Consider the following 24,535-nt stretch of genomic DNA (forward strand, 5'->3'; position numbering starts at 1 on the left):
AAAATGTTCTTTAACACAAGGTCGCATATTCATTCTGATAAAACTGAAAATCACACTTAAACTGTTCAGGAAAACTCAGATTTTGTCCCGTTAATGTGACTTTTTTTTTAGTATTGATATTTGCTCAAATGAGTATCTAGTTTCAATACTTTTGACAACAGCTCAGAAAACATTGTGTCAGTACAAACTGAGGGACCAGGTACAAATACTCCTGCAGGGTTCACATATTCATTGTAGTTGAAATCCCCCAATAATATTCTGACCGAAGAAGTGAGTTGGTAAAGTACAAATCTGTAATCTGTGCACAATAATGCACAGCAGCCTCCAGCCCCTCACAGGACCCTGAAGGCCTGAGGCATGAACTTACACCATGAGGCCTGTACCGACCCCCACACACACGGAGCAGAGCAGAGCAGGAGCAGAGCAGGAGCAGACAGGAGCAGACAGGAGCAGACAGGAGCAGACAGGAGCAGAGCAGCAGAGCAGGAGCAGAGCAGCAGCAGGAGCAGACAGGAGCAGAGCAGAGCAGACAGGAGCAGACAGGAGCAGAGCAGGAGTGGGGAAGAGTAGACAAAAATGGGCAGGGGCACGTGCCCTTTCTCAAGCACCTGCCTGTGTTTGTGTGTGTCTGTGTGTGTGTGTGTGTTTGTGTGTGTTGTGTGTGTCTGTGTGTGCTGTGCCTGTTTGTGTATTGGGGTGTTTGTGTATCCGTAAGGTTACATTTTATCCAAGTTTTCTTCGTTCTCTATAGATCACAAGAAATACTACTCCAGCCTACCGAACGCCAGAAATGATTGACCTTTATTCCAACTTCCCCATCAATGAGAAACAAGACATCTGGGTATTTCCTTCACCCCTTTACTTTTATATTTTTATTATATAGGTCATGCCACTCTTATCCATGACTCTAAGAGGGTAATTAAGTAACATTGCTTTTGTTGTATTTCTTTTAATTTCAGGCTCTTGGGTGCATTCTTTACCTGTTGTGTTTCAAGCAACATCCATTTGAAGATGGTGCCAAACTGCAAATAGTCAATGGGAAATACACCATCCCACAGAATGATGCCAAATACACTGTGTATCATGAACTAATTCGTACGTAAATGTGTTTCACCTCCAGGTTGTGTGTAAGGTTTTTTGTACTAGCTGATTCTTTTATTCTCTCTGATTCAAATACACTGTAATTATTTCTTTTCTATAACAATTTAAAACAGATTTGTAGTGAAATCTGAGCTCCCATCAGCCCTTCTAGGCTGATGTTTCAAATTATCCTCGCTATAAACGCTGTGATTACAATGTTAATCTGTGTTTTTTTGTATCGGTCCCTATCAAATAAACAACACATTTCTCAAGGCTGTGTTCACGCACACATCAAAATCAGGACAAAACTTGGTCTAGATCAGGATGTCCATATCAGGGCAAAACTGGAATAAAATCAGGACTTGGGTAAACACAGCCATTAACTCCACTCTGTAAAATCATGTCTTTTCTGTCCTTCTTTTTAAAGGTTCCATGTTGAAGGTGAATCCAGAGGAGCGTCTGTCAATCACAGAGTTAGTTAACCAGCTTCAGGAAATAGCAGCTGCACGAAACGTCAACCCTAAGTCTCCTATTACAGAGGTGTGCATTCATTTTGTATCTTTTAGTGCATTGTAGTGAGGGTCTTTGGCTATTTGCTTCCGTCTGCAGTGTGGACATGGCTGTTACTGATGTGAACCCACAGACACACAAAGCTTTCTCTATTGACTTTCCTGGGCTTGTCTCTGCCCAGCTGGCATCATCCCAATAGACTCAAACAAGACTAAGAGGAACTGAATAAGGCCAAAAACAAGCACTGTCAAATCAAATCACTAATTTGCATAGTACTTAAATATTTTTGTGATCTTTCATATGTTTATTTTTATATTTATTATACCATTTCATTGCTTTGATTTGAATATTTTTTCTTAATTGTAAATAGCACCCTATTCAAGTAGAATCAAAGAAAAAGACTTGACCATATTATGGAAAATTGACTGTTATGAGCTTTAAAATATGTTATAATGTCATCACCTCACCAGAAACATACCTGGAGTTGTGTTTTGTCTCATTCACACATGTTTGAGTAATCCTTTATTATTAAATTGTTAAATGTGTCAAATTTATGATTAAATGCTCTGTTCCACCTTGAGATATCATGAAGCAATAGTTTTCAAGTTAACACCTACCTTTTACCTTTAGAGAGTCCAGGGCTGAAATTATCCAAATAAATCTAAAATATTAAAAACACAGTGAAGCACCTCCCCTATTACCACATGACATCACAAGGTGGAACAGAGTGTTTTCTGTTTGAGAGAAGTCTAAATATGCAGGGTTTGTGTGTCAAACATCTATGAATGAAACAAAACACAACTCCAGGTATGGCGTTTTGATGAGGAAACATAGATCAGGAAATAACATAATATGGGCCTTTAAAGTCACACTATGTAACGTTATAGACCAAAAAATGTCTTTTTATATATTTTGGTTGTTTTTATTGGATTCAAAAACATGCACCCTTATTGCGAGCAGGCTTGTATCACCATAAACCTGACTCTTACTTGGCCTGGAGGAGTTTGGCTAAAATTTCCTACATTATTTATCTCCATGGAGAATGTTTCGAAGTTTGATTCTAACTTTCTATTTCCATGCATCATGCAGGCGATGTGCCACCTCCAGAAAATTTCATACAGTTTTTTTTAAATGGATTGAATGAATATAATAATAATAATGGATATTGAAACAATTGCAACCCCCTTACCTGTACATTTACCCGTAAGTCTAAACTACAGAGCAGCTGCAACATTAATATTTGTGTAATAATTTAAATACTGAAGACAATATCATGCTTACATTTGATCAGTAAATATCAGAGTAGAGTAAATGCAGATTTGCCCATTGGCAATCTGATTAGGGTTAAGAAGGGGTTTCCCTCCTGGACCTAAGGAGATTATTTTCCTCCCATGTGCCCTCCTCCTCCTTGTCCTCATCCTCCTCCTCCTCTGCAGACATATGGAGAGGCAGACGTAGGTAGACGCACTGAGCAGAGGAAGGGAAATGAGACTCACAAGGCAGTGTGTTAAACTATATAAAAGTATACCACTTTTTACGCTGCTAAATATATGTTTGACATTTATCTGAAAATTTAAGGGATGTAATATTTTTCTGCCTTTGTTTAATTGATCTATCTTCCTAAAGGCTTTTTTTCTGATTAGCTACAATGTTAAGTACTTATTACTGTTGGCGTCCGGTGTATGATGGCTATGAATGTCTGCAGCTGCTGGAACAGAATGGAGGCTTCGGTAACAATGGAGCTCAGCCACCCGCACAGATCCACAATGTCCACAACAACGCAGGTACCACACTTTCTTTTACTTTTGATATGTGTGTGATGCTGGTCATATACTGTTCTTATACATAGCAGCTCGTGATATTGGTTTCATTGAAATATGATCAGGGTACTCCATGCAGAAAGGACTCAAACACTCACTTGCACTCACTAGGTCACTTGAAGAATAAAGGTGTCATTAGGTCACAGTTCAATATCTTTACATGGTAAACATACATGGTAGCTACCAGATGAAAGTATGTCTTTATGCCCTTTTTATACCAAAAATAGTAGCGTGTGTGTTTTACTGTTATGCTCACTGAATTTGATTATATTATTTTCTTATAATATTCATATTATTATTCCATACTTTCTCTACTGCAGTCATTAAATATTGTGTGTTTTGAAACTTTTGGTAATACAAAATACAAATCTATGCTTAATTATCTGAGGTTAATAAAATAGATGGATAAATACATTGTTAGACAGTTCTACAATAGAAACACTACAAAACATTGACTTTTACATTTGTGTAGGTAACAGTGTGAGTATCCACTCCAGGCAATTTATTGATCTCTTGTTTGGTAATTGTATAAACTGAAGTTGCATTTTTAAGAAAACGCCCAATGTCGGGTGTGAACTCCTCATTAAGAGGATTGCAGTGAACTCCAGTTCACCATCTGTCCAATGGGGAAATGTGTTTGATCTTTCCTTGTTGCTATGTTGTTTTTCACTTGATCCTAAAAGCAATCTCTTAGGGTTCAGATTTTTCTGGTAATTTTTTTTTTTACATAAATTTGCAAATAATAGCAAGAAAGAAAATAAATATATTATTAAATATGATATTATTCCTCCTATTATATTATTTTGAAATTGTGTGTTGTTATTACATTTTATTTGTTTTTCACCTCTATATTGTAGGCATATATGATCCTGACCAGGCAGGGAGTGGTCTTCTGGACATTTTGAGAGGAGGGACCGAGCGCTTCCTCACCAACATTAAGGATACATCATCTAAGGTCATCCAGTCAGTTGCAAGGTAAGACACTCCACAATGTGATGATTTAAACCCCCCATTCTCAAAACATAATATAATATTTTATTTTATTTGCTGCATCATTTAAAATATCACACTTTCCCATTGTTTGTTCCTATTTTGTTTATTTTTTGTTTCTATTCTCTGTCCCAATCCCTCATGGCCCATTATGTGTCCATCAACCTAGCAACCCAAGGTAAATACAGGTCCCTGACACGTGCCATGTCCAGTTCTGTGTTGTAGTGCTGTATAATTCAGCAGAAAGCTCACCAAATCTGCTCTTAGCTCCTGTAAATTCACCCATTTATGTAGACTAGGTGAATGAAGCATGTGATGAATGTTGTGTACTTCATGAAATAATAAAGAAACAGCAACTTTGCTCACATGTGTGTATCCTCATTGTGGATGATCTTGGACAAAATTTAGACCTTAGTGCAAAATCAAAGTGAGAACATGGATAATAATTTTCCTTTATTCATCTCAATTGAAATATTGGGCAATTTTACTGTCTATATTACACAACATTTTGAATGAGTGGTGAGTATGTGGCATACTAAGCAAACATTTAGCTACTTTGCGCTAACCGTCATCCAGTGATACAATCTAATTCAATAGTAATAACTAACCTTGTGTAATTTCATCAGCTTCTAGGGACCATCATCATATTGTCTTTGTTATAAACCCTCTGGATGCTCCACTGTGTTTTTGTTTTGTGGCTTTTTAGAATATTGATAGTAGAATTCAACCTTAATTTTTCTTTGTAATTTATGACCTTTGATTTTCAGTTTGAACCCTTCGTTTTTTCTGTTACAGCTATGCCAAAGGAGATTTGGATATTTCCTACATTACCTCCAGAATAGCAGGTGGGACGTGTAACATTTACAAACAAACATATTTAATTGCCTTTGTTGGACACAGATTTTATTTTTGAATGTTGTTTGTGTGCAGTGATGTCATTCCCAGCTGAGGGGGTGGAGTCAGCCATAAAGAATAACATAGAGGACGTGCGCTTGTTCCTGGATTCTCGTCACGCCGGTCACTATGCTGTGTACAACCTTTCCAAACGCTCCTATAGACCCTCGCGATTCCACAACAGGGTGTGTGCTATAGCCACTTGGGGATGAAAATAGTATTAAAGAGGAGTAAAAATAATTTACTCTGGTTTACATTAACAATGCCATTCGTGTTTGTTTAGGTGTCAGAATGTAACTGGCAGTTGCGTCGTGCCCCCAACCTCCGAAGTCTCTACAGTGTCTGTAAAAACATGCACCTGTGGCTGAAACAAGACCAGAGGAACATTTGTATAGTTCACTGTTTGGTCAGTATATTTGTCTATTCCATTTGTCAGTATTAAAATGGTGTATTCACAAGTACTTGGCTTTTGTCTCTAGGATGGCCGAGCAGCGTCTGCGGTCGCAGTCTGTTCCTTCCTCTGTTTCTGTCGCCTTTTCTCCACAGCTGAAGCTGCTGTTTACATGTTCTCAATGAAACGCTGCCCACCTGGAATCGCTCCTTCTCACAAGAGGTAAGTTTACAGATATTAATGACTGCCTTTGAAACTTTAATTTTGGTTGGTTATTATGAATGTTTTGTTTTGGTTAGGTATATTGAATACATGTGTGACATGATGGCAGAGGAGCCCATCATTCCCCACAGTAAACCCATAGTCATTCACTCCATTGTAATGACGCCTGTGCCACTGTTCAACAAACAACGCAATGGGTGTAGGCCATTTTGTGAAGTTTATGTAGGAGATGAGCGTGTGCTCACTACATCTCAAGAGTATGACAGAATGAAGTAAGTAACTACTTCCATCAGTCTACTTAAAATAAAGATGAATATTTTGCCTTTTAAATGCTCTGGTGTTTATTCTTATCTTTGTAATTTTACAGAGATTACAAAATAGAGGATGGAAAAGCTGAAATTCCTCTTAATGTGACAGTCCAAGGAGACGTGCTGGTTGTGATCTATCATGCAAGGTCCACACTGGGAGGACGTCTACAGGCCAAGGTCTGCATATATCTATATTATATTTTATGTGTAATATATTAGATGGCTTAAAACAATGAAATGTGTATCTTTGAATTTTTTGTTGATTAGATGGCTTCCATGAAAATGTTCCAAGTTCAGTTCCACACAGGATTTGTCCCTAGAAATGCAACCACTGTGAAGTTTGCAAAGTATGTATTTATGTTTCTATTTAAAATAACATAACCCTTCTCTATTGCATGCATTTGGTAATGAAAACTATAAGCATATGCAACATGTATTTTGCATTTGTACAGATATGACTTGGATGCATGTGACATTCAGGAGAAATACCCAGATTTGTTCCAGGTCAACCTGAACATTGAGGTTGAACCAAGAGATCGACCAACCACCAAGACTTCCCCATGGGAGGGCTTCCAGACCAAGGGCCTAAATCCTAAAATCCTTTTCTCCTCTCGAGATGAACAACAGGAGATCCTCAGCAAATTTGGTAAGTGACATTTGGATTATAGGTTTATCTTCTCTTTAGAGCAGGCCTAGTCATAGAATTTGTTCCTCCATTAGCAGTCTATTTTTGTGACTTCAAAGGTTGTCTAAGCCTTATTAATCACTACCTTTCAGGTAAACCAGAGCTCCCTCGACAGCCTGGATCCTCGGCCTTTTATGATTCTGAATCGCCACCGACAGCTCAAACCCCTGACAGCTCAAACACTACAGAAATCGAGTCTCCTGCAAGCACAGACACCAATGCAAACAACTTCTTCCAAACTCTTGACTGGGAAGGTACTCATTGCCTTTTGTTTATTCTGATCATTTCTATAATAAAACATGCCCTGACTGTAACTGGCCATGGTGCTGCTGTGTTACAGATGCTTCCAGTCGCCATGATGACGGTCAAACAGGTGAATCCTACAATGACCAGGACACTCTGAGTGACCAGTCTGATGGAGAGTCCGTGTCCTACTCTGCTCCAAGTGGAGAGCCCTTGTCACGAGACACAAGTGAACCACTCTTTGATGCTGACTTTCAGGTGGGTCAGGTCTTCAAATCTCATCAGCTCAAAATTAATGTAGTGCAAGTAGACTAAATGTTTTCTTTCTTTTTTTTTGTTTCCAGATGCACCCTCCTCCTGCCCAGGAACCTGCCTCAGATACAGCTGACCTCTTGGGATTAAACTCTGACCCTGTCTCCTCATCCTCTGGTCCCCACTCTGCAGCACAAAGTGGCATGAAAGCCGCCTCCAGCAACAGTGACCTCCTTAATGACTTTTTTGCTCCCCCTCCTGGAAGCTCAGGAGCAGTGCAGGAAGATTTGTTTTTTAGTGGAACCCCCCAAGACACAAAACGTAAGCTTATATTTTGTCTACAACTACAATATCACTTCGGACTACCACTAGTATTTATTCTGCTTTTTCTTTATATCTTACAGCCATGAGTGACTTGTTTGATCCCTTTGGAATGGGCTCTAGCTCTAGTGCAGCCTCCTCTCGTCAGGAGTCTGGTCCAGACCTGTTTGAAAACCTCATGGGTTCTGAGAGTTCTACCACCAGTGGATTCAGCTCAGCTCACAGTAATGCTGCACCAGCCTCCAACACTAGTCTCTTCAACCTTAGTAAGTTATATTTCCAGTGGTAGTTCATAATATAAATTTTGACAACATAATCTCTTTTTAATCTGTGTATATCTTCACCCCCAGACAAATTAACAAATGACACCCCTAAAATGACATCTTCAGCCAGTCAGCCTGACCTCCTGGGAGGCTGGGACAGCTGGGCCTCGAGTGGTTCTACTGGCATGGGCTCCTCATCTAGCAAACCTAACTATACAAACACAGGTACTAATGAAAACTCATCATCTCATTATATTGTCCTTGTTCTGTTCCATTTGAACTGGAATTAAACACTAAATCAACTGTTTTTTGCTACTGAACTAATGCAGGGTTTTAATAGTACTGTGTACTGTTCCTAGTCCTTTGAGGCAGTTTTAGGCTTTCTGTTCAAAAACAGTGCCTTCAGTGGCCACTACAATTTCATGTACTATGTGGCATCACACAAGACTTCCTGATTACAGCCAAATGTTTCTGATTACAAACATGTCACTACAGCAGCAGAGTTTGAAATGTGGTCCTTATACTGCCATAATTTAATACACATTTAGGCTCAAATAACATTAAATTATAACCAACCTCCCTATTTCCCAATTAATAATATGGCCTTGTGTAATATTTGTATTTTCTTCATAGCATCTGGTGTCTCATCTATGTCAAAGGCAAAGTCCCAGACATTTGATCCTTTTGCTGACCTGGGAAATTTAGGCTCCAATTTACCTGGTAAGAGAAGTTCTTCCTTTTAGATATTTGTCTATCTGTTTATTATGTATTAATTCATAGATTCATATTCATTTTTCCAGGTTCTTCAAGCAGTAATTTTTCTGGCTCCTCTTTCAACTCAAAACCTGCCCCTTCATCCTCTTCATCTTCAACTAAACCCCCAAATCAGTCGTGGCACCCGGGGAGACCTGCTCCAGCCCAAAACAAAACCTGGATGCCATCATCGGGGTCTGCATCCATTCCCAAGCCCCCTCCAGCTCCACAGCCCTCCAAACCCAACTACAACCTCAACTTCTCCAGTGTCATTGGAGGAAGAGAGGATCGGGGTCTGCGGGGGCATGGCTTTGGTGAGAGTTTCAGTATATCATTTTAACTAATATGACACACTAATAGGATATTTAATATAACTGTTTTATTATGATTCAGGTCCCAAGCCAAAAGTGAAAGAGGATGACTTTGAGGACTTGCTCTCAACTCAGGGTTTTGCTTCTAAACTTGACAAAAAGGGTCCAAGGACTATAGCTGAGATGCGAAGACAGGAGATGACAAAAGAAATCGATCCACTCAAATTACAGGCAATGGCTCCTCACATTACATGCCGCACTAAGCCACACTGCCATCTATGACAAGTTGTGATCAACCTAGTGCTTTGTGTTCTGTAGATTCTGGACTGGATTGAGGGGAAGGAGCGAAACATCCGCGCTCTGTTGTCCACTCTCCACACTGTGTTATGGGAGGGGGAGACGCGCTGGAAGCAGGTGGGCATGGCAGATCTGGTCACTCCAGATCAAGTCAAAAAGTACTACAGGAAGGCTGCGTTGGTCGTCCACCCAGACAAGGTACATGTTCACTGGACTAAATGTGTTTGCTTGTCTCTCAGTTGTATTGACAATGTTTCATCATTTCTTTTAGGCAACTGGTCAACCGTATGAGCATTATGCAAAAATGATCTTTATGGAACTAAATGATGCCTGGTCAGAGTTTGAAAACCAAGGATCAAAAGCCCTGTTTTAAGAAAGTGGCCAGGATCCGTGGCAGACCAGACTGGACTGGTCTGGGCCCAATGCACATTTGACAAAGGGTTAGACTGAGCCCACATTGGGCCATAGGGGTGAGCCTCTGGGAGGTGTCCTCTCTACATTCCCTTAATCCCCTGGTCACATTTCTCTGCAATTTCTTCACAAAAGGGAAATGTGTGCTGCCTAAATGTGGAGATTATTATGGACATTATAGTTTCTGCCCACAGACATGGCAGTTAGTGTAAACTCACTGCCTTCTTTTACAAAGGCTTCAGCGGTGCTGCAAAAACAATGGCAAGACCAAGTGGACAATCAAAGGTTAAAAAAAGAAAAACATAATTTTAGCAGTGACTGAAGCAAAACAAAGATTTTTACATAAACAGACAGCGGGTAGATGAATCTGGTTTCTCATGCACTCCATTGTGATATTGTCCAATAGCTTTTGACTGGAGACACCAATTACTTGGCTGTGCAATCTTCAGCATGCAATCACACACTTGATTACTTAACAAAACCTTAATATGATCATCAAAGAAAATCAAATATTGAAGAGTGGTCAAAGCAAAAGTGTTTTCTCTTGCCTCAAATGCTGAAGGAAGAAAGGATTGGTGCTGATAAGTTCCATGAATATATTAAAGTGCCACTCCTGCACCTTTTTGAAGGTAACTCCTGTTGGGGTTTATTTTTGAAGCCTGTCCAACACTACAGCACTACTACTGCTTCTGATGTTTCAGCTCAAATTCCAGTCTAAACCTGCATCCCCAGCTTCTGGTCTGTGAATGGGAAGCTGCACTTGTTTTCGGAGCCCAGTATAATCCTATGTTTGCCGTTGTTTTGAAGTGCTCTTTTTATTCTGTGTTAAAAATGTTGTCCCTAATGTGAACTGCATGCTGTTACACACCAAAGCCTCTGAGCAAAGGAGAGGTGTGTTTAAACCATACCAGGGTAGTCCCACATGGGCCAGCTCTCACATTCAAGTGCTCTTTCCTTGTAGCAGAAAACGTCTACCAGCTCAGTCAGGCTTCTGCTTTGACTGGCATATAGTATCACAGCAGCCCATGTTTTTAGTGAGGCCTGCTATTTACAGTGCAGTGCAGAGTTATATGTGATCAAATGAAGGACAATGGACAATTTACATTTCTCTACATTTTTATTATCATCATTATTTGATTCATTATGGCTATTTTATGTCTTGATCATTAAACTACAGTGTAAATAGAAAACACCATGCATCAAGGCTCTGTTTGGATTCCAGCTTGGACAGATGATTGGGTCCAGAGCTCCATCTGACAGTGTGAATGTGCTCAATGTGTGAGAGGACCTTCAGGGCAAGATAATTAAACCTTTTTAGGCATCACAGTTCTTTTGTGTGCACTTTTCAATCCTTATTTTTGCAAACACGCGTATATTCATTTTGTATTTCCATTGGTATTCTATATTTTATTCTATATATTTTACCTCATGGACCAATCAATCTATCCACTTTCTTATTTATTATGTTTTGGGTGGGGGTAGTGGGTCATGGAGATGTATTGATGAACAAGATAATTACAGATAATATATAACATGGAATCACATTGAATTTCTGTGTTTCATTCCAAAGCATCTATTATGGACAAGAATGTGCTTTTACTCTTAATATATCTTCTCTGTTGGTATCCTGTGTCTTTATCATTTGTGTAGTCTATAGGTATTTGTCTTATTCATATGATTAAGTTTAGCATTGAGTTGAAATTCCAACATGAGGGGCCAGTGAATTCAAGTTTGATTATTCTATTAAGGATGAGATTTGAAAATGACTCATTGGCAGTGTTTACTGTACCAAATTACATTGTACTAATATGAATGTAAATTTCAATGCAAAAACAAAGAATTAATTAAAATATTTGATCTGATTCTAAGTCTGTTTATTATTTTTCTAATAGGACTGTGCCAGACCGTAGACCAAATTTATTTTTTTATACAATCTATGGTAGACAGAAAATGCCCATATTGTATTATTTTCTGATTTCTGTTATAATGTTGTTTCCTCATCAAATACATACCTAGAGTTGTATTTTGTTTCATGTTTAACCGTACATACTGTATTTAGGCTGAGTTCTTCTCTCAGACAGAAAACACCATTCCAAAGTTTTTTTAAACTCTATAAACCTGCACTAGAATAATTTGGATGATTTTAGCCTTGGACTTGCCGATCTCTTCTGAACAAAAGGAAAAAGGTAGCTGTTAACTTGAAAACGATTGTTTCACAAGGTGGAACAGAGCATTTTGAGCTTTGGAGATGTAGACAAACTAATAATAAAGGGTTTCTTAAACGTGTGAATGAAACAAAACACAACTCCAGGAATGTTTATGATGAGGTAACAACATAGCTTAAAACTCACCAGGCTCAATTTTGCGTCATATAGGACCTTTAAAAGTGAGCATGTACTAAATCAAAATCAAATTGCATTTTTATTTTTGATAAATTTTATTGCAGAACTGAACTGTATACATCTGAATTGTATACAATGTAAACAATGTGTGTATTTTAAGGAAACATTTTGTACTCATTACCACAAAAATTAAAGGTTTATTCCAAAGGCTATAAACTTAAAAGAATATGTCAACCTTGGTGATTCTTAAAAAAAAGAACGTTTAAAGCTCAGCAATTAACATAAAACACAGAACCGTATCGCCTCCTCTGGTCCATACAAATCGAATAAGAAAATTGAGTTCATGCTTAAAAAACATTACTCTCCAGCAGCGGTGGCTAGTAATCCTAAACTTGTAAGAAATCTAGCTTTACACAATCGGTTCTTATTCTAAAAGAACTGGAGGATGAACAGAAAAACAATGTGTGAAAATGGCATTGGAAAGGACATCAGAATACAGAATACAGAATACTTCCCATCTTCCTTCATGAATGAATACTTGAAATTCAACAGTAGGAAAACTTGAATGGTGAGTGGTAATACTTTGTGATAAATTCCAACAGTTTTTCAAATAATATTTTCTTTTTTTCCAAATAGGAGGTAACTAGGAATTTGTATTTGTAAGATGTTAACAAAATAATAAGAGTTGAATTTTTATGAATGTGTTGTGCAGATTTTTCATATGAGTGGCAAACATTCTGGGGCAGTTTCAGATGTGATTCTTCTCACAGGTTGACATCTGGTCTGGAGTCCGGCAGGAACCAGGGTGAGAAAGGCACTTCAAAGTGTGGAGGGACATGCAATATCCTGAACATCCCAATAAACTCAAAATACAAAATTCAGTAGGTTGATCTGCGCCAAACCTCTAAAGTCCTCCAAAATTACTGAGGGGAATCTGAAAGAAAGGATTTAGTTAAAAGCATGCTCGTTTACTAACAGGTCAGGGGTGAATGTAGTTTGAACTTACAAAAAAACAAAGTGTGTTCATATGGGTCTAAATTTCAAGACTTGAAACCTCTGGAGTCTGTTTTATCCACTCTGTTTCCACAAACATGTTCTGAAAAAGTCAAGTCAAGTCAGCTGCAGTAGTTCATATTCATTTGCATAACACAAACACAATGAACTGTTACAACTTACAACTGAAGTATTGGTTAGTGATGCTTCCTCCATCGGACATGTCTCTAAGCTGTCTGCAGCGTCATCCTGAAGGAGAAGAGGCCAGTTAAAAAAATAACACAATATAAGTGTACACTTTAAATCAAAACTCACAGTGAGCACTTCTTCTGTGGATGTGTCCAGCTCTGGCTCAGGCACTGTCTTTGCAGGTCCAAGGCCAAAGATCTCACACACTGCCACTGTTGGCTAATGTAAAAGAGGCACACCTTTTAGTAATTATATAACATTATAACAGTAATATTTTGTTATGTGATTGGCATCATTCAAACCTTCTCAAAAACAGGCAACAGTTCAATGGTTGTGGGTTCAATCACCTCAGCAGAAGTGTCTGTGACAACAAAGTCATCCACCATCACGTCAGCTGTGTCCACTGGAGCCTAAGCAGACAGATAATGAAACACGTGTTCAAACTCTGAACTTTATTTAAACAGTCACAGGACAAAATGCAGTGATTATTTGTACCTCCTCTATCTGAGTAACAGGCTCTGGAGCGGCGGTTAGTGGAGGCAGAGGAAGAGCATCAGGTTCCTAAGAAAATCATCACAAGATTAATCAAGACATTACTTTACACCAGTCAAAATAATGGAAGTCAATTCTATAAAACTCACCACAGAGAGTCCCCCATTTGGAATGGGTGCATCCTGGATAGCAAAAGAGACAAAATATTATTTTTACCATTATTATTACTATTAACTTGTTTATGTTTTTTCATAACTGAGATTAAAAGTGTTAGATAACAGAGAACATAGATGAAAACAGTGTGAGCTTCTTCATATGACAGACACAAATGGCCATGATTTGATGTTAAAAACAAAAAGTTATTTTTTTTAATCTTCTATTTTATGTATCTATGTATTTATTTATTTTTCTATGCTATCCATATTTTGTGTGATCCAAGATAAACTTTTACAACAAATCTGGGCCATTTTAGAGAACACATACAGTACACGTGAATCACACACAGAAAAGTGTGGAACGAAGGTGGGGAAAAAAAGAGATGAAAAAGAATAATGAAGATTAGTTTTGGTGTGATACTGGCACCTGTGTGATCTGATTAGTCTCTGCAGGAGTTTCTTCAGGCAACACCTCCATCTCACAGTCATCTTCCTCTTCTTCAGATGAACAACTCTCCTCCTCTTCCTCCTCAGACACAGATCCACTCTCCACACACTCCACCACTTGTGTGACAACCTCAACTTCAGTCACTTCTGTTGCTGGTTCGGGTACAACACATTTAGGCTCATCTACGGCCACCTCGACCGGCTCCTCCTCCTCATCACTCTCTTCAGATTCAGAGGACACTTCTTCAACATCGGCCTCAACATCTGGCTCAGTCACGTTGAGAACTTCTTCCAGTTCTGTTGGTTCGGGTTCAACTAATTCAGGCTCAACAGATTCTGTCTCATCCACTGCAACCTCCACAGAGCAGCTATCCACAGATTGGTCTTGGTCAATTTCATCACTTTGAGAGCACACTTCTTCGATTTCAGCTTCAGCTTTAGTAACTATGGTCACAACTTCTACCACTTCTGTTTCCTCAACAGACTCCAATGATTCTTCGATTTGTTCTGTGATTGGCTCTTCAACGTTGTCGTCGGCAACAGTGATTTCTTCTTCAGTGAAAGTTGTGACCTGGGCCTCCACTGGGGGCTCTGGTTCACACACACCATGCGTCTGCGTACGCAAAAGCAATGTGAACAACAAGTAAAACATGCAGCATGCAGCTAGGCTAATTTACATTTAGTAATAATGAGTAAGTGGTACAAAAATGGACAATGGTAATGAATAATGAATGGTGCATGACATCCATTTCAGCTGTTTAGGGATTTTTTTTTTTTCTTTTTTATGTTACCTGTTCAATTTCTGTGATAACTGCAGTTTCTTCAACGACCTTAAAAAAAAAAAATCATAAGGTAAGTTCAGCTCTTATAGAAACACTTCTGAGTAAGCACATTGTGTATTGATTGGTTGTTACTTTAAGCACCAGCAACTTGTAAAGTGGTATGTGTGCAGGTGAGATGTTTATTAGTACACAAAGTACAAATATGTCCATTAAGCTGTGGGCTGTGGCAACTGTGTGCGTTTGTGTGATATGTAGCCCGGAAAGTTTGGAGCAACTGAGTAATGTGTGAGTTTAGGGTTAAAAAACAAGCTACGTAGTTCCAACCTAAAATAGACATTTAGACATGCATTATGTTTTGCCTTAATGTGCATACTGTAAACTATGCAGTTTTATTGTGTCATTATTAACAATTAGCATTCTTTTCAAGTTTTCTAAGTGTTAGAATACCATCTCAGCTCAGTGTGTCACTTATTTTATAAGCTTAAACATAATAAATTGGCATTCACGTGCCAAGTGTTCTCATAAAGTCTCATAAAATGTCTAAATGATTATTTGAAATCATTGCATAATAAACATATTCTTTTCAGATGTTTGGCTTTTGATATTTATGCAAGCTCTCAGTTTGTGCCCTGAAGACATTTAAACTGAATTATGTGTCAGTCCAAGTGTTATGACTTTTGTGCATTAACCCTGTGGCTCTGGGATGAAAGGAGCTGTTGAAAAATGCTGACACGTAGTTTTGTTTTTAACCTGTATCTCAGCAGGAGTGGCCACCGGTACTTCTGCTGCTAGGACCTGTCAAAGAAAGAACACAGGAATGACTTATGAACACAGTTGTCACACAGCATAAGTCAAAACGCTCACTGGTCCAAATGAAGGTCAACTCTAGGGTGTGGTGAACTCTAAAAATGTCCCAAGGAAAGGCTGCTAAAGGTGCACTGTGGAACTTTTCTAGTAAAGGGTCCATCAAATGCATTTCTCCATGGAGATGTTATTGCTTTGTTTGGAATGTTTCACCGTATGGCATTAAAATGGTCAATCTTCAACCCCGCTCACAGTTAGAATGCCTGTTTTTCTAGGTATGTTTCAACTATAAAACCACCTGTAATTTAATAAATATAAAGTAGAGCCATTTAATGTTATGCTGTGGAACATTCCAGGCATATCCATAGAAACAAATTGGTGACAGACCCCAACCAAAAAGTTACATAGTGCACCTTTAAACTAAACTACTAAACTAGCCCTTATTAAATACTATAAAGTACAGTAAAAGTCCAGTAATATACTCATAGATCACTACTGAATATAGTTTGTGTATTATGCAATGTAAAAGCATAGATCTTTATTAAGCATGTGTCTGTAGCTTTGCCTCAGGGAAGTGGGAGGCATAATTTCCATCCAGGAATGTAGCAGCCAATTACAATATAGGACACTGGTACACCCACCTATCATTTTCTAACAGGTTAAGCTTGTGTTATATTATGTCAACTCAAATAGCTGTTTATTCAAAGTATTTTTTCTACTCATGTAAGTTTTTGCAGCCTTGTGTTTATTGGTTCATCAGTCTGGCAACAGAATGTGACAAAGTGCTTTCAGCTAGAATGGCACCGAGCGTTACATAAATATTGCAATACTTGGTGGTGATTTAGTAAATAATTGAACCTGCCTTGTAGCTGCCCATCTTAAATCTAGGACAAACTCAACATTCTTCCAAAAATGTTATATATGCCAACACGTTAAAGCAGAACACCACCTCTCCAAATCTAGCACAACCAGAAATAGAAACCAGCGCTATTCAATCCTAGGGGGATTTAGCCAGAGTTTCAACAAAAGCCATGTGTCGCATATGTCAGTGGGCAAGAGGAAATACTTGATGAATACTTTTTAGTTACAGTATAGACTTGCATAGAGTGTGTAGGGGAGAGATGTATAGGTTTCCCCCTATGCACACACCCCATCAGCCTGTCCCGGCAGCAGTACACAGTGTTCCATAAGTCCCCACATAAGACCACGTGGAGCCAAAGCAAGTTCAATTCTGATATCTTAATGGAAAACTTAAAAGGATGAATTGACCAATGGTGGATCTTAAAGTGATACAGATAAAATATAACCATTACGCAATGTTATAGAATATTGCTTAACACCAGTTTTCATTTCTGCTGATAATGTAACAGACACGTGCTCGGTTTCCATACTGTGCATATGGCAGTGAAACCCATCAGTCTTCCAATCTCATCAGAGAAGGTGTGCATATTTCAAGAAGGTGCAGCTGCAGAAAAAAAACTTTGAAAATGAAGCTTGTCGTGTAGCATTTTAGAGCTGAGTAGTGTTGAAAGTGTTTGTTCTTTGGCAATAGGAAAAGTCAACTCAAGTATTTGCCCTGTGTAAATCTTAACTGTGTGTGATAAAGTTTTGAGATAATTGTAAGAGGGACAATGGACCAAGCCTGAAACAATAAGAAAATCACAATAGAGGATTTGTTGAGAATTTGTCAGTAAATGTGTGATGTATGTGAATTATTAGAACAGATGGTGTTGTAAGAAAAGAAAAGAAAAAACAGTATAGCCCAATAGCTGGTCTTTAGATAACACTAACTGCTTCCTCTGTATCCAGCCCAATGACACCCCACCAGACTAAATTTAACCCCAAAACTGCTCCAAAACCATGATTCCTCCTCCTCTTTTTTCTGTTACGAAAGAGCACAACGTAGTCCAAGCAGAGCACGTGCAGAGGGTGCATGGTGAGGGGTTGACAGAGAGGGAAGGAGAGAAGTGCAGGGACCGAAGGCTGGCTGGTACATAATGTACAGTGAGAGCCACACCTCCCTCCCTGTCCCTTCTGGCCAAACTGCTATCCCATGTCAGAATGGATATGTTGGCCTTGTACTCACCTGCGTCTCTGTGATGACATGCAGGAGAGGAGCACTGGCTACCTCTTCTTTGGGACGGAGCCAACTCAGCACTATCCCCATTTCCAATCTGCTTTATTTTACTTTCTATAATTTTGATAGTAATCGCAGCATTAGTAAAAAAGGATTAATACAAAAACTACTTTAAAAATAGTATCTATGCTATATATAGTGATAAACCTATTACTTTCAATGCACCTGTAATTATTCCCTAGCTAAGTCAATAAATGTGCTTCTATACTCCAATGCTGAAAAGTTTGCACAAAGTGAGAAAAAAGACTGGCACATATAGGAAGATTATAGCAGCAGGGGGTGTGGTGGGAGGAAGAGGAGGAGGAGGAGGGGCACTACAAAGCTCAGTGGGTAGGGCACAACACTTAGGGGTCAAAAAGTTCACTCAGCAAAGAGACTGGACAGTATAGCCTTGAGTGGAGACCTGGCATCCGTCCAATACTGATAAGGATTCCTTTAAAATAAGTCAGGGCACTCAAAATACACATGTACATACAGTGCAGGCATGGCTCAGCTCCTGGGTACAAAGAGCATCAATTTAGGTGTGTACCATGTGGTCGTGTGTTAGACTGTGGGCAGGCCTTGCACAAACAGAACTACATGTATGTCTATGCAGCTTGGGAAAGTGTATGTATGAAATAGAACATATTGTACCCACATCGATGCATGAAGACTTTGAACTCAAATATATGGGATAATAAAGTCTGGGTTTGAGGTAAGAAATATGACAATTATCTGAAAATCTAATTGCAAACATTCACTAATAACTTATAATAACTAATAATAATAATAGAGGAGCTGACAATAAGATTTGACAAACCTAACCAATATACAGTGACACCGACAGTTAAATATATAATTGTATTGTATTATTTGTAATATGTATTGTTTAGCTTTTATGATTGCAGTACATGATGTCTACATAAAAAGTACACAGCTTTACTCCACGTGTATGGAAATCTGTGAGCCATGCATTGGCCAGTCCATAGTGATGTAGCCTATCCCTTTCTCCACCTCTTTCCTAAATAGAACACGCTGTTCCCTGTGCTTCCCACCCCCCCTAAACCCACCTCACCGCCTCTGAGAAGCCAGACACACACACTTTCACTTAGCCTGATCTGAGTGAGCACTAAAGACACAATGACAGCATTTTCATATGTGCTAATAAAATAAGGTTATTGATTTACAGATATGAAAATGAAAAAATGAAATTGGCAATGAATGTTCATCTTATTATTAGATTTTTTTTTTCCTCTAGCACTCGCCAACAGACAGCTTGATGTATTATCAGAAGTACACGTTGCTCTTACCTCATAACGAAAAAACTAAAAGAGAAGATAGAAGATAATGAATGATCCAGTTGTGCTGCAGTTCTAAAATGCACCACTAGATGCCACTACAGAGCATTTTGGTCTAATGTTTATAATGCAATCAAAGCAACAACAAAGGATGAGAAGCTTGCATTGAATTGAATTGGATCATAGCATACACTGATCATACACTGTGTGGGAAGGGCATCTGACACAAAAATCACACAGAAAAGCTTCATGGTTATGTGTCTTGTCGGTGCATGCTCATGAGAACCTCTCCATCTGCCCATGTTCCAAAAATTGCTCCTTACCTCAATTTTTGGTTCTGTTTCAGGAATAATTGGCTCTTCAATTTCCTCCTCTTCTTGGACAACAGCTACGTCAATTGTAGCTGTTTCCACGGGTGATGCATCTATGGTAGGTTCCTCTAGGATTTCAGGTTCCTCTATAGTGATTGGTTCTTCTGTAATGACTGGTTCCTCTATGGTGATTGGTTCCTCTTTGACGATAGGTTCTTCTGTGATGACTGGGGCAGGAACTTCAGGGATCTCCACTTCTACTGGAATCTGCTGTAGGACCACGACCTCTGGTTCTGGTTCTGCTGGTACCTCAACCTTGATTGGGGCCGGCTCTGGTTCAGCTGGTACCTCAATTTCAACTGGGGCTGGCACTGGAACTGGTTTCTCTTTTGGTGGCTCAACTTTTGGTAAAACTTTAGCGACCTCCACAATAGGAACTGCTTCTGGTACGATGGAGACCACTTCTGGGACTTTAGAGACAACTTCAGGGGCTTTTGGAGGAACTGGCTTGGGCTTTTTAGCAGTTTTTTTGGAAACCGTTCCAGGTGCACCTACAGCTAAGGCAGGACTTGCTTTGACTGGCGGAGAGGCTGCATACTGCTCCTCCAGAAGTCTCCTCTGGGCTTGCTACAACGAAAAAAAAAAAAAAAAGTACATAGCAGTTAACAAGAGGTAGACAGCTAATAATGAGAAGCAATACTGTTAGATCTGTAGTTTATTAAAAGTTAAACACTTTATGACAGTGTAGAAATGAATCTAGTCCGTATTAATAGTTGTGTTATTATTTTATTTTACCTTATTCTTTTTCTATAGTCAAGTGAAAAAATATATTTCCAACTTATTATCTTGAACAATAATGATGTTGGCTCCTTTCCAATAGTTTTACTCTTGTTGAGCGCAATTTAAGGAAATTATCTATATGGCCCATAATTTATGAATTTACCGTCTATACTTACGTGGTGAGATAACTTACACTTATTGATCCACAAGTGAAATTGCTTACATACAGTAACGCACAAACAGCATAACAAATAGGAAAAAGAATGGTAATATGTTGCTCATAGATTTGTGTGTATAGAAATACCGCGGATGCCAACACAGTCAGGTTCAACATGTTTTTCAACTGGGGACAAAAACCCGGAGGGCTTACATGAGCTTTTAGGAACGCCGCACCACGATGCAGAGGGGGCTTCAGCGCTGGGACCATACCAAAAGCCTGGCCAATAGCTAGTTTAGATAAAGGATTCTAATTAGTTGGATCAGAGCTGTCCTGACAGGTCTGGCCAAGCGGGAACAGAAATTGCAGGAGTCAGCAGCACCCATGGGAGATGCTATGGGTCCAACATGTGGCCTAATAGCATTATTATCAACTTATAATGAGGATACTATCACATTTTCAAGAGTTTTTATCCATGGCTCTGAAACTTGGGTTTTAAGTTTATAGTCAAAACATTTAGTAAAATAAATATGGTCCCCTCCTGTGCAACTGCCAGACAGTTTTCTCTCCTTCTTCATGGGATACCTCTCTGTGTTGATGGCTTAATGATAACACGTGTTGATGTGTAAGTGATTATCCAAGTGGACTAGAGGAGCCATTTTTAACTGACATCCTGCAAAGCATTCCTCACAGTGTACTCATTGCCATATACAGCTGTCTGGTGATGAGAGGCAGGACTGCTACTACAGGGAGAGGGAGGGATCTCAAAGCAAAGTAAACTCTCTGAACTTCACAGGCAACATAATGAATTATTAAAGTGCATCCACATATTAGACGCAGCCTATTGATTGCAGTGAAAGTGCTTGATGATGATGTAAGTTTGTGAAAATGGAGACTCCGTGTTGTACTTGCCATTATACCAACCCAACCTCTCTCTCCGTTTCGCCACACCCACTTCGCTCTGGCACTCAATGTTCAGAAGTCAGGTTTTTTCAAGTGTCTATGTGCTGCTGAGAATTAACCACGTGTCACTTTGCACATCTTTGTTAATTTGTTAGCCCGTTTTAGAGCTTTTGCATATTGGTTCAACAATTTATGTGCGCGTACGGCGCGCACTTTCCCAAAAGCATCTCTATAAAGCCTTTCATTTATGCATTTTCTTTTAACACCAGGATTCACATGAAAAAAGAAGAGATAAGATAAGACATTGCCAGATTTTTAGCTAAAATGTTTATTTTGCTTTGTTTTTCCTTACATCCGACTTACCGTTTTCTCTTTATTTAGGGTACTTTTTTTTATATATCAGTTTACGCATCACGCATAGATGAATAGGTTAAAAGAGCGCAACAAAAATGGCAAAGACTGGCTAAATTGATTCAGATTGATTGATTTTGGGGTTAGAATTATGGTCATACTTGATTCGTCATGGTAAAATATTGCAAAAAATATATACAAATTCATTAAAAGCCAAATACATCTTATTATTCAATTAAGATGAGAATGGCACTTACCACCCTGCGCATGCGGCGCTTGTTCTTCTTTCTCTTGCTGGGCATGTTGCTTTTGAGCTGTGATGGGCACCAGAAAGTGAAGCTGACAACAAGAAAGAGGAGCGAGGAGCGTGAGAGCACCGTGGATCTTTATAAAGCCCACGTACGCGCCGTTACCTTTGCGTCGAACCTATGGCAGCTCCGAGAATCAAATGTAGGGGGCGTGGTGACTCGCACACCCCCCTGCAAACACACTCATGCACGTGCACACACAAGAGAGGAAAAACGTATGTTAGTGTGGGCATGGTGGGATGTGTACGATTATGTAAGCACTCCACCAAAGTCTTAAAAGCTTCTCATTCATAACATAACAAACAATTCCATTTGCGCAAACAAAAGACAGTGGCAGTCTGTATCAGATCTACTTTATATTCACGGGAACACAATAGTTTATTTATCGTGCGTCCACATGAGAGAATCCAGAGACAGAAAGCATGCACATATGTAATCCTCACTGCCCCCGTACTCTACCACTGTTCTGAGTAGCTTTTGTTCTCTCACTCACGTACAGTTACAATGTCCCAGAGCATAAATTCAAACTTTGTTCTTACATCAAATGGACTGGCTTCATGAATTATCAGGGTGTAGAAGTTTGCTCTGTATAAAACGAGTTGGCACGTGGTATTCTTGGCTGTACTTGATTTAGTCTAGAACATGTGTGGCTACAGATGGATTACATGCAACCAGACATATCAGCCGCATGTTCATGTGAAACTGGGTAACCTTTCTTATGGACACTGGACCACTGAGATCATTGACACTGGTTTTGAGCTTGTATAGAAGAAGAAGAACACAACTTTGGATGTAAAACAAATAAAAAGCTATTTGCAACATGGATTTATATGAGTATTGCAGTATTAAATTGATGGGCTTATGTAGCATATCGTGGACCACTGTTAAATGTAACAGCATTAAGGAAGAATAGAGTTTTCATGTGCTGAGTACTTTTAAGTTACTTACAAATATATTTTGTTGATGACCAAAACGTACAATTTAAAAAGCTGGATGAAGTTGACTACAGAGTGCACTAAAGCCTTGGCTAATAGTTAGTAGCTTGTGCAAAGTAGTCTCTTGTCAAACATGAGCACACATCACACAGTCAACATTGTTCTAAGTTTAGGCAGTACAGATATTGGAGCAAAAAAAAAAAAAAAAAAAAGTAAATAATAAAAGTATCACATGAAAAAATCTACTCAAAGGTGCACTGCATAACTTTTTCTGGTAGATGGTCTGTCACATGCTTGTCTCCATGATGTTATTGCTTTGTCTAGAATGTTCCATGGTATGACATTAAACACATATATCTAGCATTTATTCATTACAGGTGTTTCTACTGGTCAAAAATATAGTAATTCTCTCTCTGAATAGGGCTGCCAATCCACAGACCTGACCTGTAACGTAGCCTCGTCTCCCTTGAGATAGATAGGTTTAATCACTATAGAGTACATTCTAGATAAGGCAGTATTCATTTCCATGAATACAAGCAGGTGACGGACTCTCCACCAGAAAAGTTGTGCAATGCACCTTAAAGTTAAAGTATTAAAGTACCTTTTTTTAAAAGTGCAGAATTTTGATCAACAAAAACAATGGAATTTATATTTTTTTCCTAGTTGTTTTTATTTGTATATTTTTGTTTTCTCAAACTACTAATGTGTTAAAATAATGCCTAGGGCCTTTTCAGCACATTTCAAACTATAACAAAACATACTGTACTTTTACTTTTCATTCAAAAATCTAGTGGAGTAGAAGGTAAAAAATATGCACTTTAAAATGTATGTAAGTAAACTAGAGATACTCAAGATTTTTACTTAAATAAAGTACTTTGCTACTTTAATTTCATTATGGTCTACCACTGGCCTCCACAAACAGTTTGTAGCTCATTTGTCAAAGTAATTACTTGTCAAACATCATTGTTCTTAGTTTAGGATGATTCAGTTCAATAAGTTTAAAGGCACAGCTCTATCAGACTGTAGCTATAGTTTGGTCATCTGGTCAGAGCATGTTTACCTGTGTCCACACACCACTGGAATGTAGCTCGTCATCAGCCGCCATAGAAGGATCACACACATACTTGTCTATAGGGCATAATGGACTGACCGCAAGATGACCTTCACTTACAATTTAAAGGGTCCATATTACACTGTTTTCTGATCTATGTTGTTTCCTCATCAAAAACATCCCCAGGAGTTGTGTTTTGTTCCATTCACACATGTTTAATACACAAACCCTGCAAATTTAGGCTGTGTTCTTTTCTCACACTGAAAACCCTCTCTTCTACTTTATGATGTCATCTGTTGATACAGGAAGTACCCGGTGTTTTAAAACTCCATACACCTTCACTAAAATAATTTGGATAAGGAGCATTTTG

General features: G+C 38.8%; 2 protein-coding genes across 3 annotated transcripts; one reads left to right on the top strand and one right to left on the bottom strand.

Annotated features, from left to right (window-relative positions):
- The first annotated feature begins 749 nt into the window (after window positions 1-749).
- On the top strand, window positions 750-11,613 carry gak (cyclin G associated kinase). The gene is made up of 23 exons (XM_055161548.1): window positions 750-841; window positions 960-1,095; window positions 1,508-1,620; window positions 3,296-3,374; window positions 4,268-4,385; window positions 5,196-5,245; window positions 5,331-5,479; window positions 5,578-5,700; window positions 5,774-5,907; window positions 5,985-6,179; window positions 6,275-6,392; window positions 6,483-6,562; window positions 6,668-6,861; window positions 6,993-7,154; window positions 7,241-7,401; window positions 7,488-7,716; window positions 7,800-7,982; window positions 8,067-8,204; window positions 8,613-8,699; window positions 8,780-9,046; window positions 9,126-9,274; window positions 9,362-9,538; window positions 9,612-11,613. The coding sequence occupies exons 1-23, from the start codon at window positions 791-793 to the stop codon at window positions 9,711-9,713; spliced, it is 3,195 nt and encodes a 1,064-aa protein (XP_055017523.1). The 5' UTR covers window positions 750-790; the 3' UTR covers window positions 9,714-11,613.
- Window positions 11,614-12,169: 556 nt separating this feature from the next.
- On the bottom strand, window positions 12,170-22,246 carry LOC110175329 (titin-like). 2 transcript variants are annotated; one of them, XM_020941505.2, is made up of 12 exons: window positions 22,129-22,246; window positions 19,693-20,307; window positions 15,902-15,946; window positions 15,161-15,199; window positions 14,350-14,982; window positions 13,917-13,949; window positions 13,771-13,836; window positions 13,623-13,685; window positions 13,402-13,494; window positions 13,270-13,335; window positions 13,100-13,189; window positions 12,170-13,027 (listed from the first exon to the last, which is right to left on the bottom strand). In XM_020941505.2, exons 1-11 carry the CDS (start codon window positions 22,171-22,173, stop codon window positions 13,127-13,129), a joined length of 1,761 nt encoding a protein of 586 aa, XP_020797164.2. In that variant the 5' UTR covers window positions 22,174-22,246; the 3' UTR covers window positions 12,170-13,027; window positions 13,100-13,126. The 2 variants fall into 2 exon arrangements, with proteins under 2 accessions (XP_020797164.2, XP_020797156.2); XM_020941497.2 differs by having other exon boundaries at window positions 13,578-13,685.
- Between the last annotated feature and the right edge of the window lie 2,289 nt (window positions 22,247-24,535).

Source organism: Boleophthalmus pectinirostris, unplaced genomic scaffold (genome assembly GCF_026225935.1).
Source record: "Boleophthalmus pectinirostris isolate CB_2022bp ecotype Guang Dong unplaced genomic scaffold, ASM2622593v1 HiC_scaffold_4, whole genome shotgun sequence".
Classification (NCBI taxonomy): Eukaryota; Metazoa; Chordata; class Actinopteri; order Gobiiformes; family Gobiidae; genus Boleophthalmus; species Boleophthalmus pectinirostris.